At 39.4% G+C, this 16,557-nt stretch overlaps 1 protein-coding gene across 1 annotated transcript in view; it reads left to right on the forward strand.

The window, feature by feature from the left end:
- shisa9a (shisa family member 9a) overlaps nt 1-16,557 on the forward strand; it is a 59,705-nt gene that overhangs the window by 26,890 nt on the left and 16,258 nt on the right. The window contains exon 3 of the mRNA XM_067576515.1: nt 13,134-13,310. Coding sequence (XP_067432616.1) covers nt 13,134-13,310 — 177 coding nt within the window. The remainder of the gene's footprint in view (nt 1-13,133; nt 13,311-16,557) is intronic.

The raw sequence follows: 16,557 nt of genomic DNA on the forward strand, positions 1-16,557 counted from the left end.
GCATAGCCTCTGGAAGCTGGCCAATCAGAACAGAGTGGGCTCATTGGGAGGGGGGCCTTAAAGAGACAGGAGCTAAAATGGCCTTTTTCACACAGAGGCCGAAATGAGGGTCTGCTCAAAGGGCCAGTATAAGATGGGAGTTTTTTGAACTGTGAATCATGCAAAGATATTCTAGTAGAGCCCCAGAATATATAGATATGGCAATGTGCATGATATGCCACCTGAGTTTTTAGCACCACAGCCTCATTTTACCTTACATAAAAATGACCTCAATGAGTTCCACATAGTATGGTATACAGATTTGAAATTTGGGAAAAAGAGAGAACTAACATTGGATTGGGAACCGGTGTCATCAAATACCCTGAGTTATCAGAATTGGTGAGAAAAAAAGTTAGATTGGTTCATCCTTAGATTTTACTGCACATATTCTGAGCATTTTTTCCTTCAGTGATCATTCTTGCATCATAGTTATAACAGCATTGCTCAGACGTTTGCACTGCTTACAAATAGTTGTGATAAACTCATTCTACTGTTGTACTCTACACATTGAGAGACAAGGCCAACGCTGACTCAATGTCTTGTTGGCATGAAATTGCAGTTATTAGTCAGTAACTTTTTTGAACATTTTGTTTTCTACCTGGTGTTCTCCCACACATCTGTCAGCACTCAGCAACAGAGGACTTATGGTTTTAAGCATTTGATAAACAGGTCTTGTTATCCGGAGGTGTTATTTAGCATTTCATTTGCTCGAACAACCTTCACGTGTCAGTTGTTTCCATCCACTCGTGCAGTGTAGATGCCACAAGGTAGATTCTTTTCCATCTAAAGAGTGTGAAGTCAGTTGAAATGACACATTAAAATGCAGTTACAAATGGTTACCCTTCTGCTATGGTTTAGGAGTTGGATACGGATAAAAATCTAACAAAACTGTCCTAGTTTATTGTGTGATAGAAGCAGTGGGGAGGGAAAATAATGGAATATGTTCAAAGGAAGTGTCTCATGCGACAGCGATGGTAATTATCACAATCGTTTTGACACTATATTTTTAAAAAATCCTCAAACAGATTACCTTTAAAACACAGCTCCCAGCTGAGATATTTCTAGCTTAAACAGCCATCAGGTTTTTATAGATATCTGGGAGATATCTTACTATTGATTCAGTGACTAGGTTTAACAATGTCCTGTGAGACTCGAGTCAATGCATTGTCCTGTGGCAAGACAATGCAGAAGGGAGACAGTTGTTGAATTCTGCTGCAAATGCTCCGCTGTGAATAGCAGAGGGAAAAAAATATGGAACAATAGAAATCGATAGCACTTCAAAATGAGGAAGGTATGACAGAAGGCTCTAATCACAAAAGGGTGCAGCGGAAGTCATTGTGCTTTGAAAGGCTCAGGGAGGAACAATTAAGGGTAGATAAGCTATTCTCTCTGCTATCATCTCCCACTGCCATTTCCCATGACAGACTTTTCAATAATACGGTTTCTCTGCATCGCGCTCTTATCTGTTTAATGGTCAGCCCTCATGAGAATTACTCAGAGATATGTGATCGGTTTTGGAATAGAGTTGGCTGCACACACTTCTCTGTAGCACATTGCTCTGTATCTCTCAAGCTTGTTGCGAGATTCTCTCCACCGTGCCCCCCCCTGTGAGCTCTCTCTCACTATCTCTTCCTAAATGGGAGAGTACTGATGCGCTAATGAGCTAAGACAAAGCTAGCAGCATATGGTGATGATAATGAGATGAACAATGTTTGGAAAACAAGGCCATATATAAGGCTGAGGATCTGACACATTGCTTTGGAACAGACAGACAGTGTTGTGCACTGAATTGCATACGGCAGCCCTAAGGCTAAGCTACATGAGATATATTATTCATGGCCATGCAAGCCCAAGTCCTTAAGGCACTGTTTCTGGGCAAAAATAAATGAATGGAGGTGCCAGTGACATGCCTTTAATATAATAAGATCCCTTTATCATATCGCACACGCCATGCTTAGCTTTTGCCCCCGAGTGCTCATGCAAGTTCTCATTTTGTGGCTCTGAAACTTTTGTTTCACTAAAAAGCAAAGTCTTGCAATCTAAATTAGTGGCTCACAACTTTCTCTCCAGACTCCCACAGCTATGTCAGATGAACTCAAGTACTCTTTCATCAACACAACCAGCCATGTTGCAAATATGTTCATTTGAAGATAATTTAAACTGGATGTTATGTAACACTAGTATCTATATAAAAGTGAATATTGTTAACATTTTTCATACAATTGGACTGTCAGTGTTATGGTTGATTTGGACAAGGTTACATTTGTAGCCTACTATGTACTATAGTGGCAGAAGCTAGACGTTTCAACTGTATATTTATCCATTACTTCTAGCTAACTATTTAAACTTTTTTTTCTGTTTAACACTAACTTTTAGCTATTTAAACTGTTCACCTACTACATTTCAACCATTAATCTATTACTAACTAACTATTTCAACCGTTACTTTCTTCTGTTTAATGGTAACTTTTAGCTATTTCAACTGTTTACCCACTGCATTTAGCCACCTAATTCAATCATGTATCCAGCGCTTTTAGCTATCTATTTCAACCATTCATTTCTAGTTTAACAGTTACATTTAGCTACCTATTTCAACTATTTATCCATAGCTTTTAGATAACTATGTAGCTGTTTAATATTCAACTATTTGTCCATTACTTTTAACTGTTTATCCATTACTTTTAGCTATTTGGACTGTTTATTCATTGCTTGTAGCTGCTTTATACATTGCTTTTAGCTAACTGCTTAGACTTGTCTTGCTAACTAGTGGTTGAGCTACCATACAATCTTTCCACGTATCAACTACAGAAGTACCCCATGGGGTACTCTACAAGAATCACTGATCTGAAGTAGGCTACTCAGTGACTTTTGAAGCACCTCTAAAATCTGTATGCTGCTTGCTTGACTCTCATAAAGCTGGCACTCTTTCAAGGTGTTAACATTGGTGTCAAATAGTTTCTGTGAGCTTTTTGGCCCTTATACTTCAAACTTGCCTCCCACTGCTGACAGCGCCAGCAGGTAGCAAGACTGTGGAGCCTCAGACATCTGTTATTCTCTTGGTCTCTGTCTCTCTCTTATCCTAGAATACTTTCTTGTTTATATATTGCAAGGATCTGATTAATTTTCACCAGTCACACAGATCTGACCCGCTCTCTCCAGGGCCTAAACATGCCTTCCCTCCTCGCTCAAGCTTCTACATAAACTTGCTTACCTTACAGCTCGACATACAGAGGGGATTTTACACCCAACTCCCAGTGAAATTCCCGTGAGCTCAGCGGTTGCAAAGCGAGGCCTTTCCTCGTTTTGTGATTCTCACTGTCCTCCGTGCTGCAGAGGAGAGATACGGACCAAAAGGATGAGGTCAAGGAAGATACAGCGCTTCTTATGTACTGTAAACAGACAGGAGGGCAAGTAAAGACGGAGCTCTCGACTCCCGCCTCACACAGGCTCACACATAACCTGCTTACCATTTTCACTGTGACTAAATATGCATATGCTGTGAAACAGAGAGGACCCCACACACTCCTACACGTGCACATGGATGTGTGCACTCTGTGACATAAGGGTAAATGATTTGGATCAGTCAACAGCTCTTACACCAATATAAGAAATAGACAGGAATTTACACTTTTAAAAAAATGCCTATTTGTATTCAGCTGTTCTGAACTAATATCACAAAGATGTTTACTGTCGGTCCTGCTTTCAGAAAACAATACAGGCAGCAGCTTTGGACAGCTGCACACGTCTCATCTTTCATTTCAAGTCTCTATTTACACAGGTTTTCATTGTCGGTGCAGACTTATGTGTCAACATATTCAATGTCAAAATGCTTTGCTCTGTTATACCCAAAGATGACTCATAAAATTGCCTTTTTTTTTTTTTTTTTTTACCAAACTAGAGCAAGCCTTTCAATAAAACATGTGTGCTTTTTTGACAATGCCTGACAAAGCTGTTAGGATGTGACCTAGAACAAGCTTAGTAGAGGCAAGCAAGACACGTGAAGAACAAGTGGAGAGAGATGAACAGACACACCGACAGAGCAGCAGGCAGCATAACATAGGTTGCATAACAATGACTTTTTCAGTACAGTACAGCCGGCCTGCCTGTTGATATGTGGGCGCGGGTGACTGCGGGACAATGCGAACTCGCCGTGTGCTGCAGAGCAAATACTACACGAGAGAATACTGTTGCCATGACAAGAGAGAGGAAGAGAGAGATGGAGAGGGTTGAGTAATGACAGAGAGGCAGTTTTGCAGCTGAAGAAAAGAAGAGCGTTTATCCATTGCAGAGTGAGGAGAAAGAGGGAATAATAGATGAGTCAGCTGCTTACAATTTTTAGCACCGAATCAAACAAGCAGTGAAATTACACTGTACAGCCAGTAGCAGTGGAGCCAGGCCAAGCATGAGATAGAAACACTCCTACATACATGTGCTCTGGCTCTCTCTTGATGTCTCTGGCTCTCTCTGTTTTTTCTTCTACTTCATTTTCTCCTTTACACACGCACACACACACACCAATATACTGTACACACCAAGTGACACAGATGGATGTGTCGTCTACCCTATTTCCACCCCTTCAGTGTGTAGCAGAACAGAATATATTCTTGTCTGGGACACCAGAAAAGCGCAGATACCGTTCCTTCCCCGGGAGGATTGCCTCACGGCTCCATGCTGGATGTCTGGCTTCTCACGAGGGAGCCAGCGCGGCTTTGAAATCACTCTGTTTTGGTGCTGTATGACTCTGCCTCTGCAGTGTTATGTAGTGCATACTCATGTTGTACGTTGCTGACTGCACTGTCTATTACCTGGCGGTCATAAGCTCATCATCCACACGCTGTCTCATCAATGCAGTCACACTTTCTGTAATCCTGACATTCCTGTGCCTTTGCCCTGCAGTGTGAATTCATGTAAATGTCTTTTTCTTTAATGTTAAAAATACGGTTCAAACTGTGGCATACATTTCAAACCAAAAGCATGATCAAATCAATTTCTTTCCCCAACAATTCATTAAGTAGTCCTCATACATAAATGCTCATTTTCATCCTCTTTGGGTGATTGATGTAACATATAGCCACGATTCAGCTTTAAGCCTATTTACAGCCACTTTTACAACAGACTTTTACAAACAGCCAGAGCTGTGAGTGGTTCTTAAGAAAAAAAAATGGTGCACAGGAAGTGACAAATCTTTCACATTGTAACGCAGTAATCTTGCACAGCCAGACGTCCATCTTGTCAAGCGCTCTGAGGTCTGAGGAAAATCATAATAACGGACCTTTAGAAATCTTCTGGCAGCCATTTAATTGGCTGTGAGATGGTAAGCATCTGCCTATGGAAACGGTGTACTTGGTTGGATTGGAATATAAGTCAGAACTCTGGATTTTCTTCACTAAGAAAGTGCAATAAAACGGTTCCAACATGCACGTTTTCTCTAAATGGACATGACTCCCACACAGTCAGCAGCAAACAACAATGACTTTTTTAAGATTGTATGCTAAACATTAATGAATTTGGATTTTTGCATGACAGTGTTTTTTAAATCAAATGTTTGGTTTCCCACATACTGTAGCTCAAATGAGGGTTCAAACTAAACATAACATTGGCTAGCTAGAAACTTTATTGGTTATATGATATCTCACTATACTCCTTCCCTTTTGTACTAGAACTGTATTTTGAGCTTGAATATCCTTCACCTTGTTGAGATAGTGAATTAGCTTAACACGACCTTGCAATGAATTCTGTTGTGTCTTTGTATGTGTAGCCCATTTAAATTGTTTGCTAACACATTTCATTTGCCATATCAACCTTGTAAAGTTATATGTCAGTCTTGTGTTTACAGCTTTTTTTCACTGCACCAAAGTGGTAAAAAATGACACTTAACACTTCAGCTTTCACCCTTAAATATATTGACACAAAGCAGGCTTTTATTGGAGCTAATGACAGCAATGATAGAGAATATGAAAAAGAAAGCTGCGGGATATTACGCAACACTTGGACAATATCAAGATTTAAATGGCAAAAGATCATAGGCTAAGCAGGCAATATCCAACAGGATTAAGATATCAGGTATTAAAATGTTTGAAATGAAATGAACACATCCTGTAACTGAATGATTACGCTGTTCTCTATGATGTTAACATCTGACTGTGCGCATTATTCATGCCAATTGTAAGGCTATCAGGACTTTGTGACCCGATTAACTATAGCAGATTAACACATTGCTACAAGGTACACACTAAAAAATATTTACCACGTATTTGTGCTTTCACATTATGATTAGCCAATGCAGTTAATGGTTGGATGGCGTGCATCAATGGTTGGAAAAGTAGAGCCAGGACCAACAATTTTGCTGCCCTTTCCTGCAATTTTTGGCAGAGCCATCTGCAGCGGGACCCCCTGCTGCACCGATGCATCCTCATTGACATGAATGAGGAGGCCTGCAGTTTTTGCTATTGTTACTGTGAAAGCCCTCTTACAGGATTACATCCCCTTACAGGATTACATCCAGTCAACAATAAATATTTCAATGGCATCCAGAATTCTTCAGAGACCATTGACCAATGTTTTTCCACATCCTATCAGTAGACTCAGTCACAGTCACTGGACATCAGCATTAGTAAAATAGGCAAAGGACAACATTTTAACAGAGAATGTCCCAAGAGCAGATAATCTAAACGTCATTAGAAACTTGAAAGTCTTTTTGAAGTTTCATTTATTTAGTCTTTTCACAAACGAGATCAATACGGAATTCAATAATGTATTAACTGTAGTAGGTTTAACCAGTTGTTTTCTGTACAGTCATGCTCTTAACAGGACAAAACCAATTGATTGTGTTGACTTTGTGACCTTTCACCCATCACTTAATACAGCTGACATCTAACCAATACAGCTTGACCGTCAAAGCAAATTAAGATTAAGCCTATTAGACACTGGTGGAGACATCTGATTCTAAATGATCTATGAGCTCAAAGTTTGCCATTTTGACAGCTACACATTTATTGCTCTACTGTGGCTACTTGTGAAAAAGCTGTATCTAAAAGTTCTTTTGTTAAAGCTTTGTCTAAATATTCAGGAAAAGTAAGAGAGTAATGACTGAGGACGCCATTCTATGACTGAAATGTCTTTAAGTCAAGAAAAGTTTGACTTTTTGGAAGATATGCTTATTTGCTTTCTTACTAAGAGTTAGATAAGAAGATCAGTATCACTCTAATATCTGTAAATATGAAGCTATCGCTAGCAGCCAGTTAGATTAGCTTAGCACAAAGACTGGAAGCCTGGCTCTATTCAAAGGTAACAAAATCTGCCTACCAGCGACACTAAAAATCACTAATTAACAAGTTGTATTGCTTTTGTTTTAATCAGTATAAAAAAACAACATGTAAAAATGACGCATTTTATTCACACTATTATCATATTTTTCAGGAGGTTACTTTAGTTGGCCAAGAAATAATCCAGCACATAACACCCCATTAAATGTGTTGTTTTTACACTTTGGTGCTTGTATATATTAGTAGGTGGATTTAGTTCCCTTTTAACAGAGCCAGACTAGCTGTTTCCCCCTGTTTCCAGTCTTTGTGGTAAGCTAAGCTAACTGGCTGCTGATGGTAGCTCCTTATTTACTGTACAAACATGACAGCAGTATTGATCTTCTCATCCAATTCTTGGCAGAAAGTGAACAAGTGTATTTCCTAAAATGTCAAACCATTTCTTTAAGGTATAGAGAAGCATTATTCTAGGTTCCACATTTTGTCTTCATTGTCCATTTTGTTTGACTTTGTAATAACCACTACTTGTCAAGTAGTACTGATTCCCAACTGCATTGAATTTATCATCCTTTCTTTGTATATTGCTGCTGTCTTTATCCTAGGGATATATCTAGCAGCAGTGGAGAGAGTTAAAAGACTGTGGTGACCTTATGAGAATGGTGAGGCACTGTGACCACACCGGCAGACTCCCACTGCATCCCTTTCATCATCCTGATGGACATCTGGATGACAGCTGTCAGTCATCCTGGTAAATGGGTTTATAGTGTCATGATGTCATCAGGGTGCTGTGTTTGGTTTGAACTGAACTGTTCGTGTGGGATGTTTTTCATTTAGATCAAGGGATGAAAGATTATGACTGAGAGATTCTAGAGCAAAAGAAAGTAGGACAGAAGTAGGTTGAAAATAGTTGAGTAGTTGGATCTAATCTTTGTTCAAGATTTCATGAGGTAGAGTGGGCAATGATACATATTTGGGCTCAAATCAAATAGGCTTAATCATCTTTGTTACTCTTGTCAAGCTATAGTGTATCAAGAGAGCTAAGTGTGACTATGAGCCTAAAATAATCACAGTACTCAGTAAGCCAACAGGAGCAGTGGAGAAAGAAATGTGGATTGTTTTCACTTTGAAACAGAAGTGTATTAGATTAAATATTGGAGGAATCTATAGAAGAGTCTAATGTGATTCACTAAGACTGACATTAATTCTTGTCATGGTTCTCATGTCTGAGCACTAGAGATGAGTTGGCTACAAATATTTCTTGAGGGCCGTTAGCAGTGCAAATTTTACAGTCTAGGTCACTTAAACTTTTGTGGTATAAAGTGAGAAAATGTTCCTCCTGAAGTGGATACAGCAGCGTTAAATAAATCCACTTGAACACTTATTGTAAGCACAAGTTCTAACCCTAACAGCACTGCTGCAATTCCTTGTATGAATCACTGTTCTCACTTTGCCTTCAGGAGGCGTTGAATTGCTTTTGAATTTGTCTTTTTCAAACTTGGTTTACTATTAAAAATGGATGACGCACATCCAACATTTCTAACAGGTACTGGATAAAACAGGGGATATTAAGAGAAAATCTGAACTGACGCACTCGCATGATGGCTCACTTCAAAACAATAACGAAGAAGGAGCAGCAACAGATGATTAAAATTATTACAGGAGCATAATGAACAGTGCACTTTTGCCTTTGAACGTGGTTTACTGTTTTTCCCACTTTTCCCACTTCCCACATTTAAGGCAATAGTTTTACATTTTGGGAGAGAGTTAGATTGTGGTATCTATCTTCTCGTCTGTCTCTCTGCCAGAAAAACTAATAAGTGTATTCCCAAAATGTCAAACAATTGCCTTCAAAAAAAAAAAAAAAAACACCACAGTTGAAACCAGATGTTTATTTGTGGCTCAGTGAGGCTGTAATTTAATTTGATAGCATGTCACACGCTCAATAGCCAATTTGACATGAGTCTGGTTCAATACGTCATGTTTAGAGTCTCTCTGGTCTTTGACAATTGAAACTTTATCACACCATATTTTTAATGATTAGCAACATCAGGGATTTCTGTATACAGTGACAATTTAGTATACATACTGGTCCATTTATTTTGTAATTGAATTTTGAAAGGTTTTGCAATTCTGTGCTTCCTCTCCTGTCTATGTTTATGGATTCACTACTAACCAGTTTATGACTGAAGGGTTATGCATGAAGGTGCACCTGCGCTTTGATAGGATTTTGAATTTTACAATTGTGCTCTGCAGGCAGACAAAATCCATTATGAAATGAGAAAATTGGTGACCTCGCATTATCCATTTTGGCCTCCTCTGAAAAGTAAAGCAGTGGCCTGCATGGCTCCCATCACGACCAGAGTGAATGTTGTTTTTTGAGAAGTTTTATTAAACGAATGAGAAAAGTGGTTTTTATCATCATCATGACTCAATGCCCTCAGCTCCAACGTTTCCTTGTTCCGTCCTGCGTGGCTTTTTCTCTTCCTGTGTTTCTCCCATCTGCAATTTATGCCCGACCCCTCTCTCACAGCCTGAGTTTCAGTTTACATAAATTCATGTAACCTTCAGTGGAATGGATGGAGTGCCTGTTTTGCCACACCATTTCAGTACATCACAAAGCAGTGTTTAGTGAATTATACAGACACTGCAAAAAGAGGCCTTTAAATCAGATAAAATAGTCACAAACTGTTACAAAAGAGAGTAAAAGCTTGCATTTTCCAGTCATATAATTTCCAATTTTGAACTTACATCAGACACATATGTCTTTTCCTTTTCAACGAGCACAATGGGACGTTTCATCACATTGGGGAATCTTGTCTCATTTTCTTTCTTCTATACAGCCTCACACTGTCTCTCACCATAAAGCTCTTTTTATTTGTCTCTAGTCTCTTTCTGCCTTGTCAGTCAGTGTGTGTGTGCGTGTCCGTCTGTATCAGTGTGTGTGTGGTTTGAGCCAGTGCCAGGGCTAAGTGATTAATTAGTAACAGCACAACTTGCTTTTCTTTGACAGTTGAGCGGTGCAGGTTTAAGACCTTTGAGTGCGGCTCACGGCTCAACAATGCACCGCCGAGATGAAACAGGGAGAAAATGGTGGGGGAAATCAATATTGTCGGATTGTGGCGACACAACTTCCTCGTCTCTGTTTGCTGTGGAGCAACAAAGGCCATCTGTATGAGGACCTATAAGAAGGCTGAAAGGAAAGGGAAGGAGGGACAGGAAGAAAATGTATTTATAGGACTGTGTTGAGATCTTTTACTCCTCTTCTCTTGTGTTTTCTGCATAAATGATTTTGTCTTACTCTCTCACACACCTCGTTTATTTTTCTCCTTCTCTCTTTCTGCTGTTTTACTCCCCCCCCCTCTCATGTTCCTTCCTTTTGCTCTGTCTCTTAACTTTTTCTTACTTCTCAAATTATCAAGTGGCAGTATTGCGGCTTTTAACAGAATGTATTCACTTAGCAAGGATACCTTCGCCTTCAGTAACAGGAATTTGCAATTATCTGTCAGGCTCAGCGCAGCGAGAGAACAATGCTGAAGAGAGTGTCCTCTGAATTCCCACACACATTTCATTCTCGTACAACTCTGTAGAGCTGCCAGTGCCGCCCTTCTTTCCATCTGTACGTTCGTTGATGTTTTATTTTGCCATCTGGTTTCTGTGTCTTACAGAGGACGTGCAGCTATAGGCGTCGTTATATAACTTAAGTGTGGAGGAAGGCTGATCCATTGACTAATCAGTTATGAGCATGGTTGAAAAGGCTCCTTTTTAAAATGTGCTGGGGTGCGGAGGACTGATTGCCCACTAATCACAATCAGAACATAAAGCCTAGGGATTTCTTGGATTTCTTGTAAATCATCAACATATTATGAGGTCTTACTGATGATTTACTGTAGTTCACAGGCAATGATTTAAAGCCACTATGTCTAGCTGTACTGTATGTGTTGCAGTGATGTTGGAGAGTAAAGTCCTGCGTTCAACAGACCTTTTAAAATTTAATTATCATTTGTGTAATTAGGTGAATACATTACGGTTAGCGAATTCTACTACCAGGCTACAGTAATTAATATAAGACATCTGTTACTTCCTAAGACCATAAGCAGGTGGCAAATAAGAGTTTACTCCTTTTAAATCCTCCTCCACCATACTGGGTGACTGATAGATTGTAATGGTAACAAGATTTACTATAAGTTTGAAAAATCTGAAATGTGAATGTCATTTATCACAAGTAATGTAACAGGATTTAAATAAACTATATGTCTCACTGCCTCATGGCAAAAGTTACGAAAGGGTAGAGAGCGGAAATATCTAGTCTTAGTAAGGCCAGCTTACCCGGGTTCAATACTGAGAACTGATATCTTATATTTCTCAAGAATTCCTGCCAAAATCTGATCCCTTTTCCTGAGAGGTTTGTAGCATTTGTGTGCTTGTGTGTCTTTGTGCACTGGTGTGTCCACATATACTGACGAATATTGGATGTACTGAAGCAAAAATGCCTTCTCCAAACCTTAGGTCAGCACTAAAATGATGGTCAGACACTCGCATTGAATCACTCGGACAAAATACTGATAAGAAGATGTGCTGAAAAACAGAAGATCAAATGATTCTGTGTGTTAGTTTGCATTTAGATTTTTTCCACCTCAAAGATAATTGACTTTTAAGAAGAGTTGTTTCTCTACTGAAACAAATGAAATATTATAATAAAGATACCATCAGTGTTTTACAAAAAAAGTAGTTTTATGATTAATTATCTGCAGTCCTGTTTTTAAGATGAAGTTTTATGGCAAGAAATTGAAGAGAAAGTAAAGATTTTAAAATGTTCATTAACAAGTTAGCAGGACTTAGGATGTGTTTATATGTCAGATAGAGATGTTAAACTGTGTTGCAATTTAACCTCAATTAGGCTGATATGACAAAAGCACCATAAAAAAAATCAGTAATATACTGAAATTTGTACTCCAGGACAGCGATATTTCAGCCATAAAACTGACATGAATGTACTTGCATGCTGGCATGCACGATAAAAATAAATGATTAAGTCTTGTGTAATAGAAAGCAGGTGCAGCTAATCAGCGTACTAGTACATACACTCTGGATACTGTCCAAATGTGTATTAGCCTACATGACATACAATAGGTTGCAGCTGTAGGATGATGTCCATCAGTTGATGGCATTGACATGAGTGGCTGTTTATAAGTCCTGGGAATTGATGAGTGTGAACATATTTCCTGTGGCTATGAAGCCTTTTAAAAAAGGCATCACGTAATTAGACAATTCCCAATTTGGAACACAGTCTTTTGCTAGAGAATGTGAATGAGAGACATGAGGCATTTTAATTTATTTATCAGGTGTGAAATTTAACTTTAAAGAAGTACTTTGAAAAGGTTATTGTTCTCTTACCGAGGGTTAAATGAGAAGATTGATAATGCACTCATACAATATGTGACCATTCAATATGAAGCTACAGTCTGCAGTCAGTTAGCTTAGCATTAACACAAAGACTGTAGACAGGGGGAAACAGCTAGCCTGGCTTTGTCCGAAGATAATAAAATCCATATACCGACACCTCTAAAGCTCACTAATTAACATGTTTATCTCTTTTGTTTAATCAGTGCAAAACTCAATGCGTAAAAATGAGATTAAAAGTGCTTTATGCTAAGCTAATTTAACATCTCTTAGCTTTCTTCATATTTAACGGACAATGAGAGTGGTATTTATCTTCTCATCTTGTCAAGAAAGCAAATTATTTCCCAAAATGTCCAACTATTGCTTTAAACCGTCATCTGCCACATCCTAAACCTGATTGTAACCACATCCTGTCATGTGTCCTTGCCCACAGAGGGTGGTCAGATCAACAACAACGTGGGACCGGGCTCGAACATGGGCCAGCAGCACCCTTACCCTGCCCTCAGCCAGCTGGCTCATGTGTATGAACAGCAGCAACAACAGCAGCAACAGCAGCAGCAGCAGCAGCAAAACAAGGATCTCAACAAATACGCCTCCCTGAAGGCTGTGGGTGAGTGTCAACTTCTATTATTATCTTTAAATTTTTAGACGAAGAAGAACAGAGATTTTTTTTTTTACAGTTTGGGATAGGCAGTGTACTTGATGTTGTGCCATTGATTATAAAAAATGGGTGTTGATTTCTCCAGCTGTTGCCGTTGGCTCTGACCATAACAGTGTTTGGAGCAGATGCATCATCATCACAATAAGTCTTGGGGCTTCCCCAATTCTTGATAGTGAAGTCACCATCTGATGCATCCTGAGTTGGCAGTGGATCTTTAGAAAATGAAAACTGGGGTCTTGTTTTATTAATTCCTTGCTTTTTCCCCACTATATTCTCCTACATGTTTTGAGATCCGAACGCATATGGTCTTATGATTTATCCAGAGGTCTGTGGGAACAATGTGACTAAGCTATGGCAGTCTTGCGAGCAGATCTGACAGGTGTTATTGATTGAGCTACCAAACTGGACACGGCGTAAAACAGAAACAGCCTGCTTATCAAGCTGTTTGACAGCTTCATGCAGGCTACCAAATTCAATGAGCTCAGTTATCAGTGCAGCTGATTTGAATTTGCCTCACCATGCCCATATGTTATTGGCAGAGGCATCACTATTTCATAACCTGCATTCGTTTGAGATCGACTCGTGAATTTTTCAGTGTGTGTCTGTCAGCTTGTTTATGCTAGACAGGTATCCTGTCCTCACTTGATTCAGTATTCAGCCCACTCCCACCAGATAATATCTACAAACACATCTAGATATGTGTAGAAACAGCTCCAAGATGCTATTTGTCGGCATTTGTGCCCTTTTATTAGGAAAATGACCATACAAGAGCTCGTCTTTGGAAGGCCTCTCCTGCATGCTGAGAAGCAGAAGATAAAATATCTGATTCTGATGACAAATGTAGGTGTGATCTTCCTCTGTATTGTAGATGTAAATGCTATCCTTACTCCACACTGCATGTGGAGGGCACTGACTCATCCCTCAGACATGTTACAGTAATACTGTAGATTATCTGGCTTGTTAATGCTGAGTACAGCTTTGTGCACCGGAAGCACAAGGATGTTGTGTAATTATGGTAGCAGTTTATATAACCGCCAGCAAAACTGAGAAAACAGAGAATAATGAGTGACAAGTGGACACATCATTTTTAAGCCTAAAGGAAAACTGCCCTAAAAGAACAGCAGTGAAAATAGTGATTAACACTGTCATCCTGAGTTCTGAACCCTGGTATCTTAATTTATTGTATTGGCGGTGTATTTTTAGAAGTCTCATATAACTGGCCAAATATAGACATGAGGCAATGTCAGGATATTTTCAGCACAGGTACAACTGCGTTTGATTGCAGGAAATTGTTCGGTTATCTAAAACATCAGCGGAAAATGTCAAAGAACAAAGGGATTCTTTCTCAACTCAACATTTTTGCACCAATATTCAACAAGGAAAGAGACGCCAGTTTCTCCGCTGACAGAAGCTTCAATAAATCAGAGTGCAGTGCAGCCACAAGACGTGCTGCAATTTGAGGAAGGAACGCAACCTCACTGTTTCTCATCAAGAAAACCTTACTCCCTGATGATAGGCTACAGCTTTTCTTTCATCTCCTACACACAGAACCAACAGATCAATGCAGCACGTGCTCCGGGGATTGAGGGTGGCATTTTTGACAAAATGTAAGAAATCTCAAAGGAAAACAGATGAGGCAGGTTTATGCAGAATAGCTACAACTAAAAGGTAAACCTCTAGCATGATTTGTTAAATTTATTGACCACGTCATCAGTTATACTGAAGGCAAGATCCGTAATCCAATTTTCCAAGCCGGAAGAAGTAAACCTTCATCCCAATTTAAGAGGTTCTTGGGTGGTGCCTGGTTCTTACTGCGTTCCTCAGCTGGATGTACCTCCACCAGTGTAGATGACTTGGGGAGATTAATGAATCAATATCTGTGATTGATTTAAATGTTTTATTGTTATATAGATCAGCAACTTAGTCACTCTTCCCCCTGCAAAACTTGTGCCAACACTTGTAGCTGTGGATCCACTGGGACCTTGCAGCAGATTCTTTAGAACAACTATGTAACATCTTCTAGGTATAATACACAAAATATTATGTTTTAAGTGAGTGGATAAGACAATAGATATAGTAGATCAATAGATGGACTGATAGACAATGTATACATAGTGTTTGTCCAATGACACAAGAGAATATTCTGTATACGTACATTTAAATTGTTTCATAATGTGATTGTAATAGCTATTAACAGGCTTTACAATTCACAAAATATTTATCACATAAGACATTTCGGTTGAATTGTTGAAGTTTCTCAGAACAGTCTAACTGCATTTCTATTCAAGGACTAAATGCTCACTGTGATTGATTATTATTCTGAAGAAGTCTCTCTAAGTAGATTTTTATAATGTAGTTGCAGGTTCTGAAAGCAGTGACTGCCTGGAGGGCATAAAATCAATCAAAAAAAAGCTATGATATGCTCTGGAAATGTCTGGAAGTAATGTTAAATGTACACAATTTCAAATGTATTGGAAGTGTGCAAAATGAAGCAAATTTATCCATTTGGGTTTACACAAGGCTCTTTTTTTTAAAGACTGAATTGAGTCCAGACAGCAATGTAGAAATTACATTCCAACTTTTTAGCACATATCTGTCAATATTCTTCCATTCGTCCACTTCAGCTTTACTCAATCCTCCTCCCCCCCCATCTGCTTCTTTGTATTCAAAATGGACCTCATCTTCCCTCAACCACTTTGCTTCAACGTTTGCTCTTCTAACCTTTAATGCTCGTTTTTCTCTCCCCGATCATCCTCCTCCGGTCCCTCCCTCTCCGCTTTCCTCCTCTCTTCTTCCCTGTCCCCTTCATTTCCTCTCACCTTTACTTCTGCACCTTCCCTCCCACCACTCCTCATTTCTCATCCATCTTTCTTCTTTCATATTGCCACCTTTATTATCATGCCTCCTACCCTCTCTTCTGCATTTTCCCTCACCTGTTTTTTTCCTTTTCCTTTTGTCTCCCCCTCCTACATGCGCTGTCTCCCCTTCCCCGCCCTCCCACCCTCAATCCATCATGTTCCGTATCGCTCCTTAAAGAACCATTGGTCTGCTAATCTCAATCCTCCCTTATAGCGGCTCATATCTGATTCCATTTCTGTAATTGAAGGGAGGCACCCCCCCTTGGGCTTACACTTGACTGACAGATTTTCATTCCACAAGTGGTATTCAAAGAGGCTCCTATGAAATGATTGGAAAA

Source organism: Thunnus thynnus, chromosome 20, assembly GCF_963924715.1.
Source record: "Thunnus thynnus chromosome 20, fThuThy2.1, whole genome shotgun sequence".
Taxonomy (NCBI): Eukaryota; Metazoa; Chordata; class Actinopteri; order Scombriformes; family Scombridae; genus Thunnus; species Thunnus thynnus.